Consider the following 18,144-nt stretch of genomic DNA (forward strand, 5'->3'; position numbering starts at 1 on the left):
TACATTTTTCAGAACTATGGTGCTTGTCAGTATTCTGTCTCGTTTCAAGAGAAGTTAGCTGGGAAGTAGAAGTAGACCTACCCTCCCCTGACTCTTTCCAAGGCTTTGATTTCTTTACCATTAATCTTCAATCGACTTCCTTCTAAGAAGGCAGTAATTGAAAAGCCCACTTTGTACTAGATAGAATTTTTTTTTTTCCTTGATGCAAATACTTTCCTGTAAGCCAAAAAGGAATTCAACAATTGGATGGCTTTCTTGCTCAACAACCCATCCTCGCGCATTTTTCTTGAGGGGAATTGAACATCAAAATCTCCCTTTGTGCCCTGCCACTACTTGAAAGGAGTAAGATACGTAGGTACAGCATGAAAGGACGCGGCTTAATGAGACTGCCAAATCTTCACATACTGAATGGGGCTAAACTCGCTAGAACATGCATAAAGGATTCCTGCCCTAACACACTGTCTACAGGAGGAGGTCATTACTCAGTGAAAAAGACCACATGATGATAGCCCATACTGATCATAGAAGCTCCCTGCTGAAAGGCTAGATTCTGACATCCGGCTCCCAGATCTCGTCATCTAACTGCCTGGGGTTGAGAGGGCAGCTCAGAGGATATTTGTGTTCCAAGACATATTCTGCATTTCAATCTCCCCAGTAAGGTAAGCTGATTCAACACATGCCCTATGGAGACATGAATCAGAAAGTGATTGACTACATAAAGATGACATTTTCTATCCTAAAGATACTCACTGACATTTTACATGATCTCTTGACACAAGTTAGGGGACTTTTTATTTGATTAAGTGAAAGCAGGTGCTTGTCAGAAATTTAATGGCTGTGGGAAACTTGATAGCAGCCAAAGGAACTCTGGGTCCCAAAAAACCTGACCAATATTCTAATTTCAACAGCTACTGCTCTCTGTAGCTCTACCAACTAAACCTAAAATGGTATTCCTTTACCTCAGCTGCCACTCTGATCTTTACCATTTTCTCCCGACCCGTCATAATGGCCAGGTACAGTAGGAACACCTTTGTCTACAGGTTTCAGAGTAGCAGCCGTGTTAGCCTGTTATCCGCAAAAAGAAAAGGAGTACTTGTGGCACCTTAGAGACTAACACATTTATTTGAGCATAAGCTTTTGTGGGCTACAGCTCACTTCATCGGCTGCATAGAATGGAACATACAGTTTGTCAACAGGCTGGCTCCACTCCTACCAGCTGTCCTTTTCCTTTCACAAGGCCTTACTGTGCCTGATTTATGCAAATAAGGACAGGTTTAGCCCATGTTCTCTCATCCAGGAGTGATACCTCCCCTAAACTAGCGGAAGTTAATAACCAAGTGCCAAATTCAGTTTTGCTATAACTCCAATTAAGTTAATTCTTCCCAAGATGTTCCCTCGCTAAACCCAGTTAAACCCTAGACTCTGAAGGCTCTCAGCAGAGTAGGTAGTAACACCCTTACTATGGCTGGCTTTAGAGTGTAGCGCTGTAAGGGATACTGTTACTTCTTCATCTCTGAAGATCACATCACCTCTTTTTCCTGCCAGCCTCTGAGACTCATCTGTAACTGAGGCTTCACAAGTGGTACCAGCAATAGTTCAAAAATGCTCTTGAAAATAAAACCAAAGAGGCATTCTATATGAAAAACGTAACGGCATCTGGAGATATTCAGTGGGCAAATACACAAGAACAGCATGAAATCTCTCAGGATTTCAGGACTCACACATCTGCACTTTCCAATATATTTTTGTGCTGTTTTGTTTATACAACATTATTTAATGGTGGGTTTTGTTGCAGTTTGTTTTTTAAGCAGCTGCTCCGGAAGTCTGGAAAATTATGTAATCTAGCAGATATAGCTCTGGCCTGTGGCTTGAAGAGTCCACAGTTCTTATAATCCAAGCTGAGCTGGTGGCCTTGGCAAGTCACTAGGTTTCTTCTGGCCTCAAACTCACTGTACAACTGTGTAAGACTTAATGCCGAACTGAGTCAGAGATAATCTACTAAAGAGGAGTGCACACCCTGGAATGAATTCAGACCACGTATTCTTCTGAAGTCAATGGAGTTGCATCTGCTTACACCAGCTCTGAATTTTGACTCAACAAAGTCCAAACGGGCAATTTACAATACTTGTCAAAGGCTGCTCTAATGCAGAGGTGGAAGAATTTCACGCATAAAGGAAATACCCTGTGGATGTGCTCACTTGCAGCCAAATGCTGCCTGCCCTCATTGCTTTTGGCTTGCTAACGACACTAGCCGCAGTGAGAACACAGCATCCGATGCAGAATCTCTGTGAATGTCAGCTGCCTGCTACCAAGCAATGAACTTTCTTCCACTAAAAGTCTCTAATGTTTGAAACCATGCCCCACATCCCTGTCCTCTCCCATTTCAAACTCACTTCTAGGAATCAATCATTCCTTCTTCTCACAAACCAACTCTTTTTGCTCTCTCTTTCCTAATCTGCCATCCAATATCTGGTTTGTCTTACCTACTGTATGTTGTAGTCTCTTTGCAGCAGGGAACTTGCCTTTAGACTTATGTTTGAAAAGTGCCTTGTAAATCAGCCACTATTTTTTACTAATAATTAGCAAGAGCAGCATTTCATACCACTTGTGCGTCATGATTTTTCAAAACGATACAAATTGCCTGGAGTTCCCCCATCACAATCCCCCCAAGGGAAACTCACCTTTGCTGAATCCGTGGGTCTACTTGGACCAGGGGTAAGACGGCCTCCAGCACTTTACTTGCTGAACCTGGCAGCATCTCCAGTACTTTCTTGTCAATTGCCATTTTGTCCACAATGGTTTTAAAATAGCGCAATGCACTTACAACCTCCTTTTCCTTCTCCTCAAGCCAAGTTAAATTCTAAAGGAAAAAGGTTGGGGACAGAAGGGAAGAAGAGATTACAGAATGTCTTTTTGTGTGTGCGCGCGTTCTTTTAAAGAAAGTTATTTTAATTCACCTGGTATACAGTAAAACTAACAATGCACAAGATGTACCTTCTGTGTTAGAGGCACACATGGGCTTTCCTTCTCCACAAACTTTTCCAAGTTTAATCCCAACTCTCCTAGGAAAATAATCAGTATCTCATTTATTCGTAGCAAAGACTTTGACTTTTTATTTTAATGGGCAAGTTCTGAGAAAGATTTTGGGTACAAACTGAAATTTAGCTCAGTCATTTTTAAGCACAACTCCCACCTTACTGATGAATTATCACACTGCTTTGGAGTCAGCAGAGACAAAGAGAGCCTGTACTTTCCAGGTGAGACATGCACACGTGCTAAGAGCAGATGGGAAGAATGATTCAAGAAAGGGGATGGCAACAGCTGGTTTCAGTACAGTAGGAATTTTTCCAATCTGATCACAACTCTATCTACTTAATTAAGTAAGGGAACGGAAACACGGTGTGTGCTCTATTTTTAAATCATAAATCAAAAATTATTTTCAAGTGGCCAATGGTTAGGTAACAACTCTGCTCTTTGAACCCTGCTGATCTTCCCTTTTGTGGGGGTTTAATAATAGAAAAAGATGCAATGCAGTGACATCATGAAAATGAAACAGAGCTGTAAACACATTCAGGATAAATTTTTCAAACCTAAGTGATTTAGGAGCCTACAACCCATTCGGTTTCATTGGAAGTTGGGGGCCAGAATGATTTAGTTGCTTTTGAAAATGGGGCTTAGGTGCTTTTGAAAAATGTTACTTTGAGTCATTTTAGTGCAAGTGGTCATCCAACGAAAAAAGCGAGAAAATTAACGCCACAATTAGGCAAACCCCCAAAACAAATATGATAAAAACCAAACTCCTATATTTTCACTTCCATCATGGATATTTACAATGATAAATGTGTGTCCAGTCCTATCCCAAGTAATCCTACTAACTTTAATAGGGCTACTCATGTGAGTAAGGGCTCTAGTCTCAACCCTTCCATTCATAAATAAAAAGCCCTATTCACTCAGCAAAGCTGCTGGAATGAAGGAAATCATTCATTTTCCCATGGGGATGAACTGTCACACCACAAATGTGAGATTTTGGCATCAATGAATGAATTGAGCAGGAATGAAGGGGTCAACTGGAAAAAGCTTAGAGAATGCCTCCAACATTCTGGCACTCAACAATTTTGGAAAAGGAAATTCAGAAGTGGCATATGCCAGTTTAATGGAGTTCTGGTAAAGGATATTTTTTAAAGTTTGCTAGAGCATGCCTAAGGGTCTATTAATGCTGGCAGTAAATTCCTGAGGGGGAGATCTAAATTAACTACTGAACATTGCTAGTAAAGGAGCAGAGAGCTTAACAGCGTCAGGTTTCATCCATTATCCCTTCAGCAAATTCAGCTTCAAGAATTAATGACCTATGGGTATTGTGTCCTCCCCATGTCCCTTCAGCTGTTAAACTGCAGCTTTCCTGAAAAACGGGGCCAGCAGACCAAACTTCTTCGGATGAGACATTCGTAAGCAGCACTGGCTAGTAACATGAACTTGGTCCCTTAGCTTTATTTCAGCTGCTGTTCCAACTGACCTGACCTTGCAGAAGGCAAGCTTAAATTTCCACGTATGTATTAGCATCACTAGGCAAGTTTATTATTATTTAATACCTCTTATATAGCACTTTTAATCAGTTGATCTTAAAGGGCTTTGCAAAGGAGGTCAGTACCATTATCCCCATTTTACAGATGGGGAACCTGAGGCACAGAGGTAAAATGACTTGCCCAATGTCTACCAGCAGGCCAATGGCAAAACTTGGAATAGAATTTATGTACTCTTAAGCCCAGTCCAGTCCTCTCTCTCTTTAGCCACTCTGCCTCCTTCTTCATCCTCTTGCACCGCCAGTTGCATAGGGTGTCCACCAGTTTCCAGAGCTACCAAGCACATCCCTCCCAGTTGGCAGATGGGGAAGTGTCCACATTTGGGCAGCGCGGAATAATGAATAAGGAACCGTGGACCGACGGTTGTGCATGGGGCTGATAAACCCATCATGTAAAACAAACTTACTACAGAAACAAACACCAGGTGTCATATTGGTATGCAGCAGGCTCGAACAAGAGATCAACTTCATGTGAAGAATATGAAGCCAAATCCATCAACATGACACTCAGAAGCCTGAACAGACCAGCATAAGCCCAAAACAAATGGTGGAAACTCTGTCTCCCCTGGGGTTAATTATAAATCTAGAGACAAGGAATAATGGGCAATGATGTGTAAAGGGAGAGCTGGTGGGATGGATATTGATTAATGCTCCTAAAATGTCTAAATGCTCTAAGGCATTATGAGCTATAACTTAGGCTTCACTCATCTTGGCTGTAGGGATATTTGGTGGATAAGCCCCATCCTTATTGCTGCAGGGGACTTGAACTAAGCTCTTATTTCAAATTCCACTTGTGGTGGACCTGCCCCATAAATGAATTTATACTGGCAAGAGAACAGATCTACTACGGCTGGAGTTACTAAAACAGCAGTTCCACTTGCTCCAGCAATTTCCATTTGGGGCATTAAATTGGATGGATTTACTACTCAGCCAAACCAATAAGTCCCTTCACTCCCGCACTTGACTGACACATGCAGATATATCTCTGCATGATTTTGGAAGGTTTCCCTTAAATAATCATTACAAATGCATTATGTATGAGATACAGCTGCCCTAGAAAGGGTTAGGCACTCAGATACTTTGGTGATGAGCGCAGTGTAAGAACCTATATAGAGCTGAACAGGCTAAAGTGACAGCATACATTTGACTCTTAGATCTGGAATAAACCATCCTTTTAATACTTGGATAGGTTTTTGCTATATTCTTTAATTTACACTTAATCCTTTGGTACTGTTGCTTCTACTCTAGCTAGATTACCTACTGTGTGTAGGAGACTTAGCCCCAGGATTTAAAGAGACAGTATATGCCCACGAATAGATATGAAATCTACTCAGTCTGTCTTTTGACATCATGTGTCTTGTCAGCTTCTCCTTATATTCTATCTAGACTCTGTAATAATGACCCAGTGGCACCCTTTCCTCCCCCCACAAAGCTAATCAGTTGGCTACCATCAAACTAATCAATTAGCTGGAGACAGTCATTAAAATGGATTAGGACTGAGCCTGAGATCAACATTTCACAAGTTTTACAGTTTAAATGCAGACCAACAATAGCCAATTTACCCAGCATGAACAGCAACTCAGCTGTCTTTCCTATTGAGCAATTACTGCAAGTGAGTTTTATTTTCCCCATAATTCCAGCACCTAGATTTGTAACAAATATTTTTAGATGTTCAGCAGATTCCTGGTCAGTCATTCCCCAATATTGTTCTCTAAGCTCTTTGGTGGAAATAATGCAGAAGAAATTTGCCTTTCATTCATATGCAAATATATATTTTTTTCTATTTCCAATATATTTTAATCTGTTTGTGGTCAGATATCAATTAAAAGGAAAGGCTATGACACTGTTTTACCATGCATGTCAATGAATCAATCAATACAAATAAAATAGCGCAAATTCTCCCCAGTAAATAACCCATTGGATTGTACACAGAGCTCAAAAATGCTCTACATAATAACCCTTTGAACTAGTCACTATACATTAACTTTCCTATAATCTCTTTGGAATAAAGAATATAATCTCTAAGGAGGATTCCTTGACCGTTAAAAAAACAAAAACATTGTGGAATAGACCATATTCTCTTATTAGTCATATTCTGCTCTCTAGATATCAGATTTACTTTCAGTACAACTTATTCTGCTCATCAGTGTTCTGTCTTATCTCCTATTCCCCCTCTGTCCTGTCCACCAATGGAAAGGCTCAGCTGAAAAAAAATGACAGATTTTTGGAAAAAAAATTTCCCCCCATTTATAAAATGGTTTCTGCTGTAATGGACACCTAAAGTAAAGTAAAAAGTTACATCTTAGAATTCAATGTCAGAGCTCCAATATGAGTAGAACCTGGTAGCATCACCACAGTGAGGGGCCCAGATGAGTCTCCATAAGAAACCTTCATTTTGCCATGGCCATTACATTCATTCAAAGCTGAAACTTGGCAGATGGTTGCTTTTTTAAAGAAAACTATTAGGACTGGTTTGGATATTTCTGTGGTGTCACAAAGATTTCTTTGGTATCTATACAATCTGGGATCTGCGTGAAAATTTGCACTTTCTGGGCTGCAGGGCACCACATAAGTACTAATAATTTTTCATCTTAGCAAGGCAGCTCTCGAGGAGGATTGTAAACAAGTTGCCTCCATCTCTCTCTCTCAAGTAAGAGGTTGTACCCTTTTCTCAACAAGAGGGCTGTTACAGGCCCATTCTTTCCTTCTCTCACTCTGAGGATGAGTTAGAACCCTGAAGACCCTCATAATTTCCCCTGCTTTACAACTCCTCCCCTCAATAGTGGACGTAACTCCCTTTTAAGACAGTCACCCTCTCTCCTGAGCAATCTGGCATGAATGCTCTAGCACATCTTCCCAAGATGCAGACACCCTGCCTCCACTGCAAAATCCAGCCCAGAGAATGAAAACCCAAGTCTTCTACATGGTGATAAAGAGTACTAGGATACAATTACCTTATCTCATTTTTAGACACCACTCAACCCCATTGTATAAATCCTGCTCTGTGCCTCACTTGGAATAAACCAACCAAGTTTGTAAAGGTGGTATGCTACACTGAATTGGTCTCTCAACAGCAACTGTGGGGCTTGGAAGTTACCACAAGTAATCCTAGTTTTTCTTAATAACCTGGGACTGAATTCTACACCTGAAACCTGGAAATCTCAGCAATATTAGAGCTAAATTCTTCTTCTGCTCAACCAGCTCAGAATAGAAGTGGAGGCAATACTTTGGTAGCCAGCTGGCTATTACCTCCTGAAAGAAAGGCAGCCTCGGTTCTTATAAGGCTTGAAATAGCTAGCTTAGGTTTGAGGAAGGGTGGGCTGAAAGTCAGCAGCTGTTTGAATACATCTGTTTGACTCACTCTGTTGAGGTCACCAGAGATTGAGGACATCTTTGGACAGGCTTCAAGGATCTGCTTGCATTTTAATGGAACACACCCTGAAGTCAGGCAGTGATTTGGGAGTTGTAAGTGTAACTATAGGGTGTGCATGTGTGGGGAGGGAATGTCAGGCCATAAGCTGCATTCCACAACGAGTCATTTCAATGCTCATGGAAGAAACATTCATCAAGATCTCAAAAGGAAAGTTACGTGTGTCTTTAGTCAACTACACTACATACAAAGGACCATCTATATGGTTCCTCTGGAAAGGAACTCTGAAGAGTACCTCAGGAAACTAAAATTCTTTGAAGGAAACACAGCCCCATGCACTAAGAGCAACAATGCCAGAGCAGCAGATTTCAGTATAGTTACAGTACAGACTATTCAACAGGCAGGGAACTGGCATGACTGTTACCAAGACAGTACCATTCAGCTGCTTACTTTGTTCACTGGCTTCTCTGGCGTTTTCACTGTCAGGTCAGCCTGTTTTCCTTTCTTTGATGGCGTTCGCTTTATTTTTGGTGAATGAAACTTGTCCATCAACTTCATGGTGAAAGAGGAGAGATGGGAGCGCTGAGAATCTGGAAAGAAGCACACGCAGATGCATTATTAGGCTGGAGTAGATTTTTTGGGAACAGGCAGGTTGTGCTACAAAATTCTCTAGAAGAACAGACTGTGAAATACAAAGTAGCACAGATAAATTTATAGAGTGATGTGAATTCTAACTACATTTCCAAGTGTAATAACCACCACCATTCTCTGTTTCGCCCCAGACACAGCTATTCTAAAATGCAGCGGAAAAGACAATGGGGTTGCTTTTACTCTACTACATCAGAAACAGAGTAATAATGATGCCTACTTCTTATACAGCGCTTTTTTATCAATAGATCTTAAAGTGCTTTACAAAGAATGGCAATATCATTACCCCCCATTTTACAGATGGGAAAACTGAGGCACAGGAAGTGACTTGCCCAAGGTCACCCGGCAGACCCGTGGCAATGCTGGGAACAGAACCAAGGTCTCTTGAGTTCAGTCCATTTGTCTATCCCCTAGGACACATGGCCTTTGAATGGTTTTGTATGACTAGTTTGCCCAAAAACCTGGATCTTCGTATCTCCAAAGGGTTTCAGTTCAAACAGCGGCCTACATGTCAGGGTGGACCATTAGAACACAAGGGATAGATTGCTTCCAGACAAGTGCACCCTAAAGCAGTTTAATTAGAGGACTGAGTAAAGTAGTGTCCTCATGGGAGGACACATTCTTCATTGTGGAAATCAAACTTTTTTTCAGGTTTGTGAGTGTCTGAAAAATGGAAGGCTCAAAGATCTATGATGCGGTCACAGAGATTTTCTGACGAGTTTTTTTAACTGTTTAGCTCAGGGGTGGGCAAATTGTATCTAGGGCCGGGGCAGGAGGTTGGGATGCAGAAGGGAGTGCGGGGTGTGGGAGGGGGTGCAGTGTGCAGGAACGGGCTCAGAGCAAGGGATTTGGGCAGAAGAGGGGTGCGGGCTGTATGAGGGGGCTCAGGGAAAGGGGTTGGGGTGCAGGAGGGGACTCAGGGCACAGGTGCAGGAGGGGACTCAGGGCAGGGGGTTGGGGTGCAGGACGGGTGCGGGCTGCGGCAGGTGGCTCAGGGAAGGGGGTTGGGGTGCACCGGGTGCAGTAGGGGGCTCAGGGAAGGGAGTTGGGGTGCTGGAGGGGTTCGGACTCCGGCCTGGCGCCACTTACCTAAACCTGCTCTGGAGTGGCAGCAGCGTGCACCGGGGCCAGGGCAGGCTCCCTGCCTGCTTGCTCTGGCCCCATGCCGCGCTGCTCTGGGAAGCGGCTGGCACGTCCCTGGGGGATGGGCGGGGGCCACAGGGCTCCATGTGCTGCCCTTGTCACACCTTCAGGTACCTCCCCCGAAGTTCTCATTGGCTGCAGTTCCCTGTTCCCGGCAAATGGGAGCTGTGGGGGGCAGTGCCTGGAGGCAAGGACAACAAACGGAGCCCTCTGCCCCTCCCCTCCCGCCCCCAAGGACGTGGTGCTGCCGCTTCTGAGAGCGGCGAGGGGCCTGCAGCATCACGGGGGGCAATCCTGCGGACCAGATCCAAAGCCCTGAGGGGCCGGATTCGGCCCGCGGGCCGTAGTTTGCCCACCCCTGGTTTAGCTGTGCTGCTAAATAGAACAGAATTTGTAAGCTGTCTTCCTGGCACTGAGCAACTTGGATTGTATTTTGAGCAAACAGATTTTAATAGGAAAGATATGAATTGCTCTTTCAGTGAGCCAGACAACTCTGACAGCAAACAGTGAACTTGCCTTCAAGTACATTATCTGCACAAGTAAACACTTTCCCTTGAACCTTCCCTTGCCCTTTTGGCTTATCTGGGAATTGACTGCATTGGTCGTAATGAATAACAGCGACAGCGACATCTCCCATGTGCGTAGTGCTGCACCTTCTCACGAGCATGGAGACTACAAACAGAGTAGGCTGCTGAGTCAAATCTAGCATTCAGAGGCTAAATACCACATAGCTGCATTAGCACTGCTTCTACATTCAGAAAGCACTAACCGCAACTCCGGGGAAAGCACCTGGGTTTACCGCCTCCCTTTAAAGAGAATTAAGCATTACTAATTACCACCAGGAAAGCAGATTTTAGTTTCTTCTGTTCCCACCTTCACCAGAGCAAAAACTCCAGCTAATGAAGTAATGTGTCACAATTTTACAGGCACCCTGTTAGCTGATGCTCAGTGGTCACTGGTTACCATCTATTCTAGTAGAGTAACTGGATCTCTAGTAGCTGTCTCCTGTCAGAACTAAGTCTGAACACAAATGTGCCACGCCACAAAACATTCTAGGGTCACTATCAGGCCAAAAATACACTCTTTGTAGAAATAAGCTTTTACAAAACCTGAGACCAAGAGAAATATTTCAATCAAATGTATCTTAAACACCTCAGTAGAAATTGGGTCCCCCCACAACAGACAGACACACACTCTATAGTGTGTGCAATCTAAACATTACAGCCTGCTTGCTAGTGCAGGAGAAAATGAAACTGACTCAACAAAGTAGGGGAGAAAAGTGAGAAACCGACCAGTCTATGCTCCTTGTCCAAGTTCATAAAGTTGCAAAATATGAAGCAGCATATTTGGTGAAAAGTAAAATTTAGCATCAGAACACTGCAGGAATTTTTTAAAACGTAAGGCTCTTCTGATTTTTCAAATGTAGGTACTTATTACAGGCATCCAAAACCAGATCAAGCAGTTTAAATAAAAATGGACTAATTATCAAAGTTGCTGAGTCCACTCAGCTCCCATTAATTTCAGTGGGTGATCAGCACCTCTGACAATCAAGTCACTTATTTAGGTGCCTAGTCTTAACTAATTAAATTTGAAAATTTGGGCCTAAGTTTTTAGGATTTTAAAGTGTCCAGTGTGCCTTTGAATGGTCCATAAAAACATCTTTCAACTTTCCATCCTCATTTTCATATACCAATTAACTCAATCAATAAATGCAAGGTAATGCATGTTGGAAAACATAATCCCAACTATACATATAAAATGATGGGGTCTAAATTAGTTCTTACTAAAGAAAGATCTTGGAGTCGTTGTGGAAAGTTCTCTGAAAACATCCACTCAATGTGCAGCGGCAGTCAAAAAAGTGAACAGAATGTTGGGCATCATTAAGAAAGGGATAGATAATAAGACAGAAAATATCATATTGCCTCTATATAAATCCATGGTATGCCCACATCTTGAATACTGCATTCAGATGTGGTCGCCTCATCTCAAAAAAGATATATGAGAATTGGAAAAGGTTCAGAAAAGGGCAAGAAAAACGATTAGGGGTATGGAATGGCTTCAGGATGAGGAGAGATTAATAAAATTTGAATTCTTTAGCTTGGAAAAGAGATGACTAAGGGAGAATACGATTGAGGTCTATAAAGTCATGACTGGTGTGGAGAAAGTAAATAAGGAAGTGTTATTTACTCCTCCTTGTAACACAAGAACTATGGGTCACCAAATTAAATTAACAGGCAGCAGGTTTAAAACAAACAAAAGGAAGCATTTCTTCACACAACACACAGTCAACTTGTGGAACTCTTTGCCAGAGGATGTTGTGAAGGCCAAGACTATAACAGAGCAAAAAAAGGACTAGATAAATTCATGGAGGATAAGTCCATGCATAGCTATTAGCCAGGATGGGCAGGGATGGTATCCCTAGCCTCTGTTGGCCAGAAGCTGGGAATGAGAGACAGGGAATGGGTCACTTGATGATTACCTGTTCTGTTCATTCCCTCTGGGGCACCTGGCATTGGCCACTGTCGGAAGACAGGATACTGGGCTAGATGGACCTTTGGTCTGACCAAGTATGGTCGTTCTTATGCAACAGTGGAAGGAAGGAAGGAATGAAAGAAAAAAACTTACTAGATAAAGTGGTGTGAGCAAAAGAAATCCAGTCAATCGATTAGATAGCAGATTCAACTTTCCAAGAAAGGTTTACAGTCAGTCACTCATAACTTCAGAAAACTAGGAGGTCAGAGTTAAGATCTTTTAGAAACTAAAAATAACTATCCATTGTTCCCATAGGAGAGGGGTGTTTAAACTAAATGTAAACTTTGAGAAGCTGAATTTGACAGGTCAAATTACATCTCTCTCCCTTCTAGTAACACAGGAACTTTTTGTGGGGGAGTAAGACCACTTAAGCTATAACTATAATATACAGCTTTACAATACAGGCAGAATATTCAGCTATTTATATTCATAACATGGGAGGCACCACCTGTTTTATTCCTTCATCCATACCAAGCACTCAAGTAAAACAGCAAATGAAAAGGAAAACCCAACTTCTCCAGCCCTCAACCAATAAAAGACACCATATGAGAACCTCATAACCCAAGACTGGTTCAATGCAATAAGCAAGTGTCATAAATATAAAGGGAAGGGTAAACCCCTTTGAAATCCCTCCTGGCCAGGGGAAAGCTCCTCTCACCTGTAAAGGGTTAAGAAGCTAAAGGTAACCTCGCTGGCACCTGACCAAAATGACCAATGAGGAGACAAGATACTTTCAAAAGCTGGGAGGAGGGAGACAAACAAAGGGTTTGTGTCTGTCTGTATGCTGCTCTTGCCAGAGACAGAACAGGAATGGAGTCTTAGAACTTTTAGTAAGTAATCTAGCTAGGTATGTGTTAGATTATGATTTCTTTAAATGGCTGAGAAAAGCATTGTGCTGAATAGAATAACTATTTCTGTCTGTGTATCTTTTTGTAACTTAAGGTTTTGCCTAGAGGGGTTCTCTATGTTTTTGAATCTAATTACCCTGTAAGATATCTACCATCCTGATTTTACAGGGGGGGATTTCTTTATTTCTATTTACTTCTATTTTTTATTAAAAGTCTTCTTGTAAAAACTGAATGCTTTTTCATTGTTCTCAGATCCAAGGGTTTGGGTCTGTGGTCACCTATGCAAATTGGTGAGGCTTTTTATCCAACATTTCCCAGGAAAGGGGGGGTGCAAGTGTTGGGAGGATTGTTCATTGTTCTTCAGATCCAAGGGTCTGGGTCTGTAGTCACCTAGGCAAATTGGTGAGGCTTTTACCAAACCTTGTCCAGGAAGTGGCGTACAAGGTTTTGGGAAGTATTTTGGGGGGAAAGACGCGTCCAAACAGCTCTTCCCCAGTAACCAGTAGTAGTTTGGTGGTGGTAGCAGCCATTCCAAGGATAACGGGTGTAATATTTTGTACCTTGGGGAAGTTTTGACCTAAGCTGGTAAAGATAAGCTTAGGAGGTTTTTCATGCAGGTCCCCACATCTGTACCCTAGAGTTCAGAGTGGGGGAGGAACCTTGACAGCAAGTCTACCCCGGGAGTGACACCAATGAAGTCAGAGATCAGTCTGGTCGAATGTAGACAAAGGTCAATGTAACATAAAATTATGCCCTTTAAGGATTTTATAGAGGCCAGAAAAGTTGGAAATCAGGTGTTCAGTGTTTCTGGTGGTTCCATTCACCAGTACATTTCTACACATGAGACAGGGCATAGAACAATCTATTCATTACTCAGCCTAGTTATGTCTAACTGGCTAGATGTGGCTGGGTTCCATACATGTCATTAACAGAATGGGCTGAATGTTTTCGTGTTATACCTTCTAAGTTAAGGCTCATGGTATCTTAAAGACACCTATAAACATTTAAGACTTGGTGCCTGTGGGAAAATATTTTATTAATACAGTTAGTTGCATAAAAACGGCATATTTTTAAAATAATCCATTTGCTTTTGCTGCAGTATTTTATGGTACCACAACTGGTTGCTATGGAAACAATTAGGATGTTACCAACAGGTCAGAACTTCAGATTAGAAGTTGGCACTGGAATAAGAGGAACTCCTCTTTAAAATAAAGACACATGACAACTGGATGTGGTCCTATGTGGGGAGAGGGGAATATTCTGAAGAGAAGGAAAAATTCTTAAGTGTACGATTGATTGGCAAAACTGTTCTCCAATTAGGTGTTTTTCAAAGCGTATCCTGTGCCACCAGCTGCTGTTTAATTTCTGTTTTTTTAAATCCACCGAGGAATACATAATGATCCCTGGCTGTTGCAGGCAAACCCAGACATACATCAATCGACCTGAAATATCGCTCAGAGCAGCTGGCATCCTGACTTAGCAACAATTTACGTCATTGTTTTACATCCACGGGGGTCTCCCGACTCAAACACTCCCAGGCCCCACAGAGTGCTCAAAGTCGCTGTGGGCAGCAATTCCCAGCAATGTCAAGAATGCTTTTGTTCTCTACTTTCGCAAAGACACTAGTGGTATCTAATTTGCACAGCATGTCAGGGTTTTACACACACATTCACATGTTTCAGGAGAAGGCATGGATCAAAGTCCTTTAAATAGCCAGGCAAACACTGCAATTAGAATACTTAATCTAGCGGTTTCAGAGTAGCAGCCGTGTTAGTCTGTATTCGCAAAAAGAAAAGGAGTACTTGTAGCACCTTAGAGACTAACAAATTTATTTGAGCATAAGGTTTCGTGAAAAAAATGGTAGTGGCAATAGAATGCATCTCTGGCTCATCCACCATTGAGAGGCAAGGATCCTATTTATGTGGACTATGTGGACTCTCTCCTCTCTCCCCAGGCCCTATGCTACCAGCACTCCCAGCTATCTTCAAGACACCACTGACTTCCTGAGGAAATGACAATCCAGAGGATGATCTTCCAGAAAACACCCTCCTGGCCACTATGGATGTAGAAGCCCTCTACACCAACATTCCACACAAAGATGGACTACAAGTTACCAGGATCAGTATCCCCGATAATGTCACGACAAACCTGGTGGCTGACCTTTGTGACTTAGTCCTCACCCGCAACTATTTCACATTTGGGGACAATATATAACTTCAAGTTAGTGGCACTGCTATGGGTACCCGCATGGGCCCACAGTATGCTAACATTTTTATGGCTAACTTAGAACAACGTTTCCTTAGCTCTCATCCCCTAACACGCCTACTTGCGCTACTCTGATGACATCTTCATCATCTGGACCCATGGAAAAGAAGCCCTTGAGGAATTCCACCACGATTTCAACAATTTCCATCCCACCATCAACCTCAGCCTAGACCAATCCACACAAGCGGTCCATATTCTGGACACTACTGTGCTAATAAGCGATGGTCACATAAACACCACCCTATACCGGAAACCTACTGAGCGCTATACTTACCTACATGCCTCCAGCTTCCATCCAGGACACACCACACGATCCATTGTCTACAGCCAAGCTCTAAGATACAACCGCATTTGCTCCAGTCCCTCAGACAAACACCTACAAGATCTCTATCAAGCATTCTTAAACCTACAATACCCACCTGCTGAAGTGAAAAAACAGATTGACAGAGCCAGAAGAGTACCCAGAAGTCACCTACTACAGGACAGGCCCAACAAAGAAAATAACAGAACGCCATTAGCTGTCACCTTCAGCCCCCAACTAAAACCTCTCCAGTGCATCATCAAAGATCTACAACCTATCCTGAAAAATGATCCCTCACTCTCACAGATCTTGGGAGACAGACCAGTCCTTGCTTACAGACAGCCCCCCAACCTGAAGCAAATACTCTCCAGCAACCACACACCACACAACAAAAACACTAACCCAGGAACCTATCCTTGCAACAAAGCAAGAATAGAGACTGGGAGTGGCTGGGTCATTATACACATTGAATCTATTTCCTTAAGTTAAGTATCCTCACACCTTCTTGTCAACTGTCTAAATGGGCCATCTTGATTATCACTACAAAAGTTTTTTTTCCTGCAGATAACAGCTCATCTTAACTAATTAGCCTCTCACAGTTTGTATGGTAACTTCCAACTTATCTGTGTGTGTGTATATATATATATATATATATATATCTTACTATATGTTCCATTCTATGCATCCAATGAAGTGGGCTGTAGATAAATAAATTTGTTAGTCTCGAAGGTGCCACAAGTACTCCTGTTCTTTTTATTTAAATGAGGTAAATCAGCAGTTTTGTTAGCTTAAGTCAGACGATATTCAGTATCTACAGGCCCTTAAAATGTCCTACTTTGAAGATCGTAAATAATGCAACTTTTATTTCCTACCTGGTCTTTTTGTCCACAATGAGCATTTTTCCTAACTCACCTGGTCACAAGATTTTGCTACATTTATGTTTAAGTGAATGGCTCACACACCAACCCCCAATACTCTCTTACATTCAACAAATTTTACTTACCACTTACAATATCACTTTTTACATTCAAAGCACTTTACAAACATATCTAATTTATCTTCAAATACCTACTTTATCCCCATTTCATAGATGGGAAACTTGGGCATGAGATGGTGAAGTGACTTGCCCGATCAAATCACAGAGGGGAGTCAGTGTTGGAGCTGCAATTAGAATGCAGAACTTCTTGATTTCCAATTCTATGCTAAAACACTTTGATTATACCTCTCGCCAAACTCTCGTAAATCCAACTGAGGTTAATCATACTGAATGGCGATAAATGTTTTCTGTCTCAGGTGTGGTCACTTTCCAAACAGACATATCAGTCAAGTATTATTTGTACAATCTACATTTTCTCAGTGAGTTGCATATGTATGGAGTGTCAAAAGAGAAATTATGCGTAAGTAGCAACAAGTAGGAATGCACTGGCTCAGAGGGATGCAAGTTAACAAGGCTTTTACAAATGCAGGCAAAAACATCAAAGAAAAGAAGCACAGCTGTGTGGGACTTACTAGATCTGCTATCGTGGAACTGATCTGCTTTGAAAAAATCCTTTGGCTTTTACTCACTTCAGTACTAAAATGTCTAACATGTCCTATGGCTCTCCAGCAAATAGCTGAAAGAGAAGAGCAGCTATTCCGTGGTTTGATAACATACATGGGAGAACAGGAAATGATCATGGCAGTGAGCGGATGAAACACTGTCCTCCTGCACTTTGTTCGCCTAGCTACAACATTAAACTACTTAATAGATAAGTACGTGAGCTCTGGGGCCACTTCTTTGAACTATTTTACTGAAGTGCCGCAGGATTTGCTCGATGCTTCATCCATTTAAAATGACTCTAGGATATTACACTCACCCCTATTAAGCACCTGCAGGCAGCACTTAATGAGAATATCAGCACTGAACTTTTGAACCTCTCTTCCCCTTTTGGTGCATAGGAGTGGGTATTCTGTACTTCTTGACATGGCACGTTCAAATGGCTTCAAAGCTAATGGGAAAAAGTCAGGGTAAGAAAGCTTGATGGAACTATTACAACTGGAAGGGAAAAATACAATCAAATCAGAGGAACTGCTGGCTTTCCATCCTCTCCCTGGATAGTCCACTGCTGCTCAGGTCTTAAACCAAAGAAAAAATAAACCCTCAAAATTATTTTGCTGTGGATTCATGTGTCTCGACTTCTGATTGACAGTTTTAAAACGTCAATCCTTTCATTGCTAATTCCATCTTCCTATTAAAGAGAAAACTTGCTCTGTTGTGTTTGAACGTGCTCCAGCTGTTGAGTCATGGACTTGCCGCAGCTTTAAAGCCCGTCTCCCCCACGGTGGCACGTGTCTGGGTTCTGACCACACACAAAATCTTAGAAAGCTCATGTGATATGAGAGTGCTCTAAGTGTCTTTGGAGTCAGGTGCAAATGGAACATCTCACAAATCCCCACCCTTTCAATTTTCATCTGATGC

General features: G+C 42.2%; 1 protein-coding gene across 1 annotated transcript in view; it reads right to left on the reverse strand.

Moving 5' to 3' along the window:
* Positions 1-18,144, reverse strand: part of RAPGEF1 (Rap guanine nucleotide exchange factor 1) — a 122,025-nt gene that overhangs the window by 65,131 nt on the left and 38,750 nt on the right. Inside the window, exons 2-3 of the mRNA XM_048822692.2 lie at positions 8,400-8,539; positions 2,682-2,860 (exon numbers count right to left, since the gene is read on the reverse strand). Coding sequence (XP_048678649.1) covers positions 2,682-2,860; positions 8,400-8,539 — 319 coding nt within the window. The remainder of the gene's footprint in view (positions 1-2,681; positions 2,861-8,399; positions 8,540-18,144) is intronic.

Source organism: Caretta caretta, chromosome 16 (genome assembly GCF_965140235.1).
Source record: "Caretta caretta isolate rCarCar2 chromosome 16, rCarCar1.hap1, whole genome shotgun sequence".
Classification (NCBI taxonomy): domain Eukaryota; kingdom Metazoa; phylum Chordata; order Testudines; family Cheloniidae; genus Caretta; species Caretta caretta.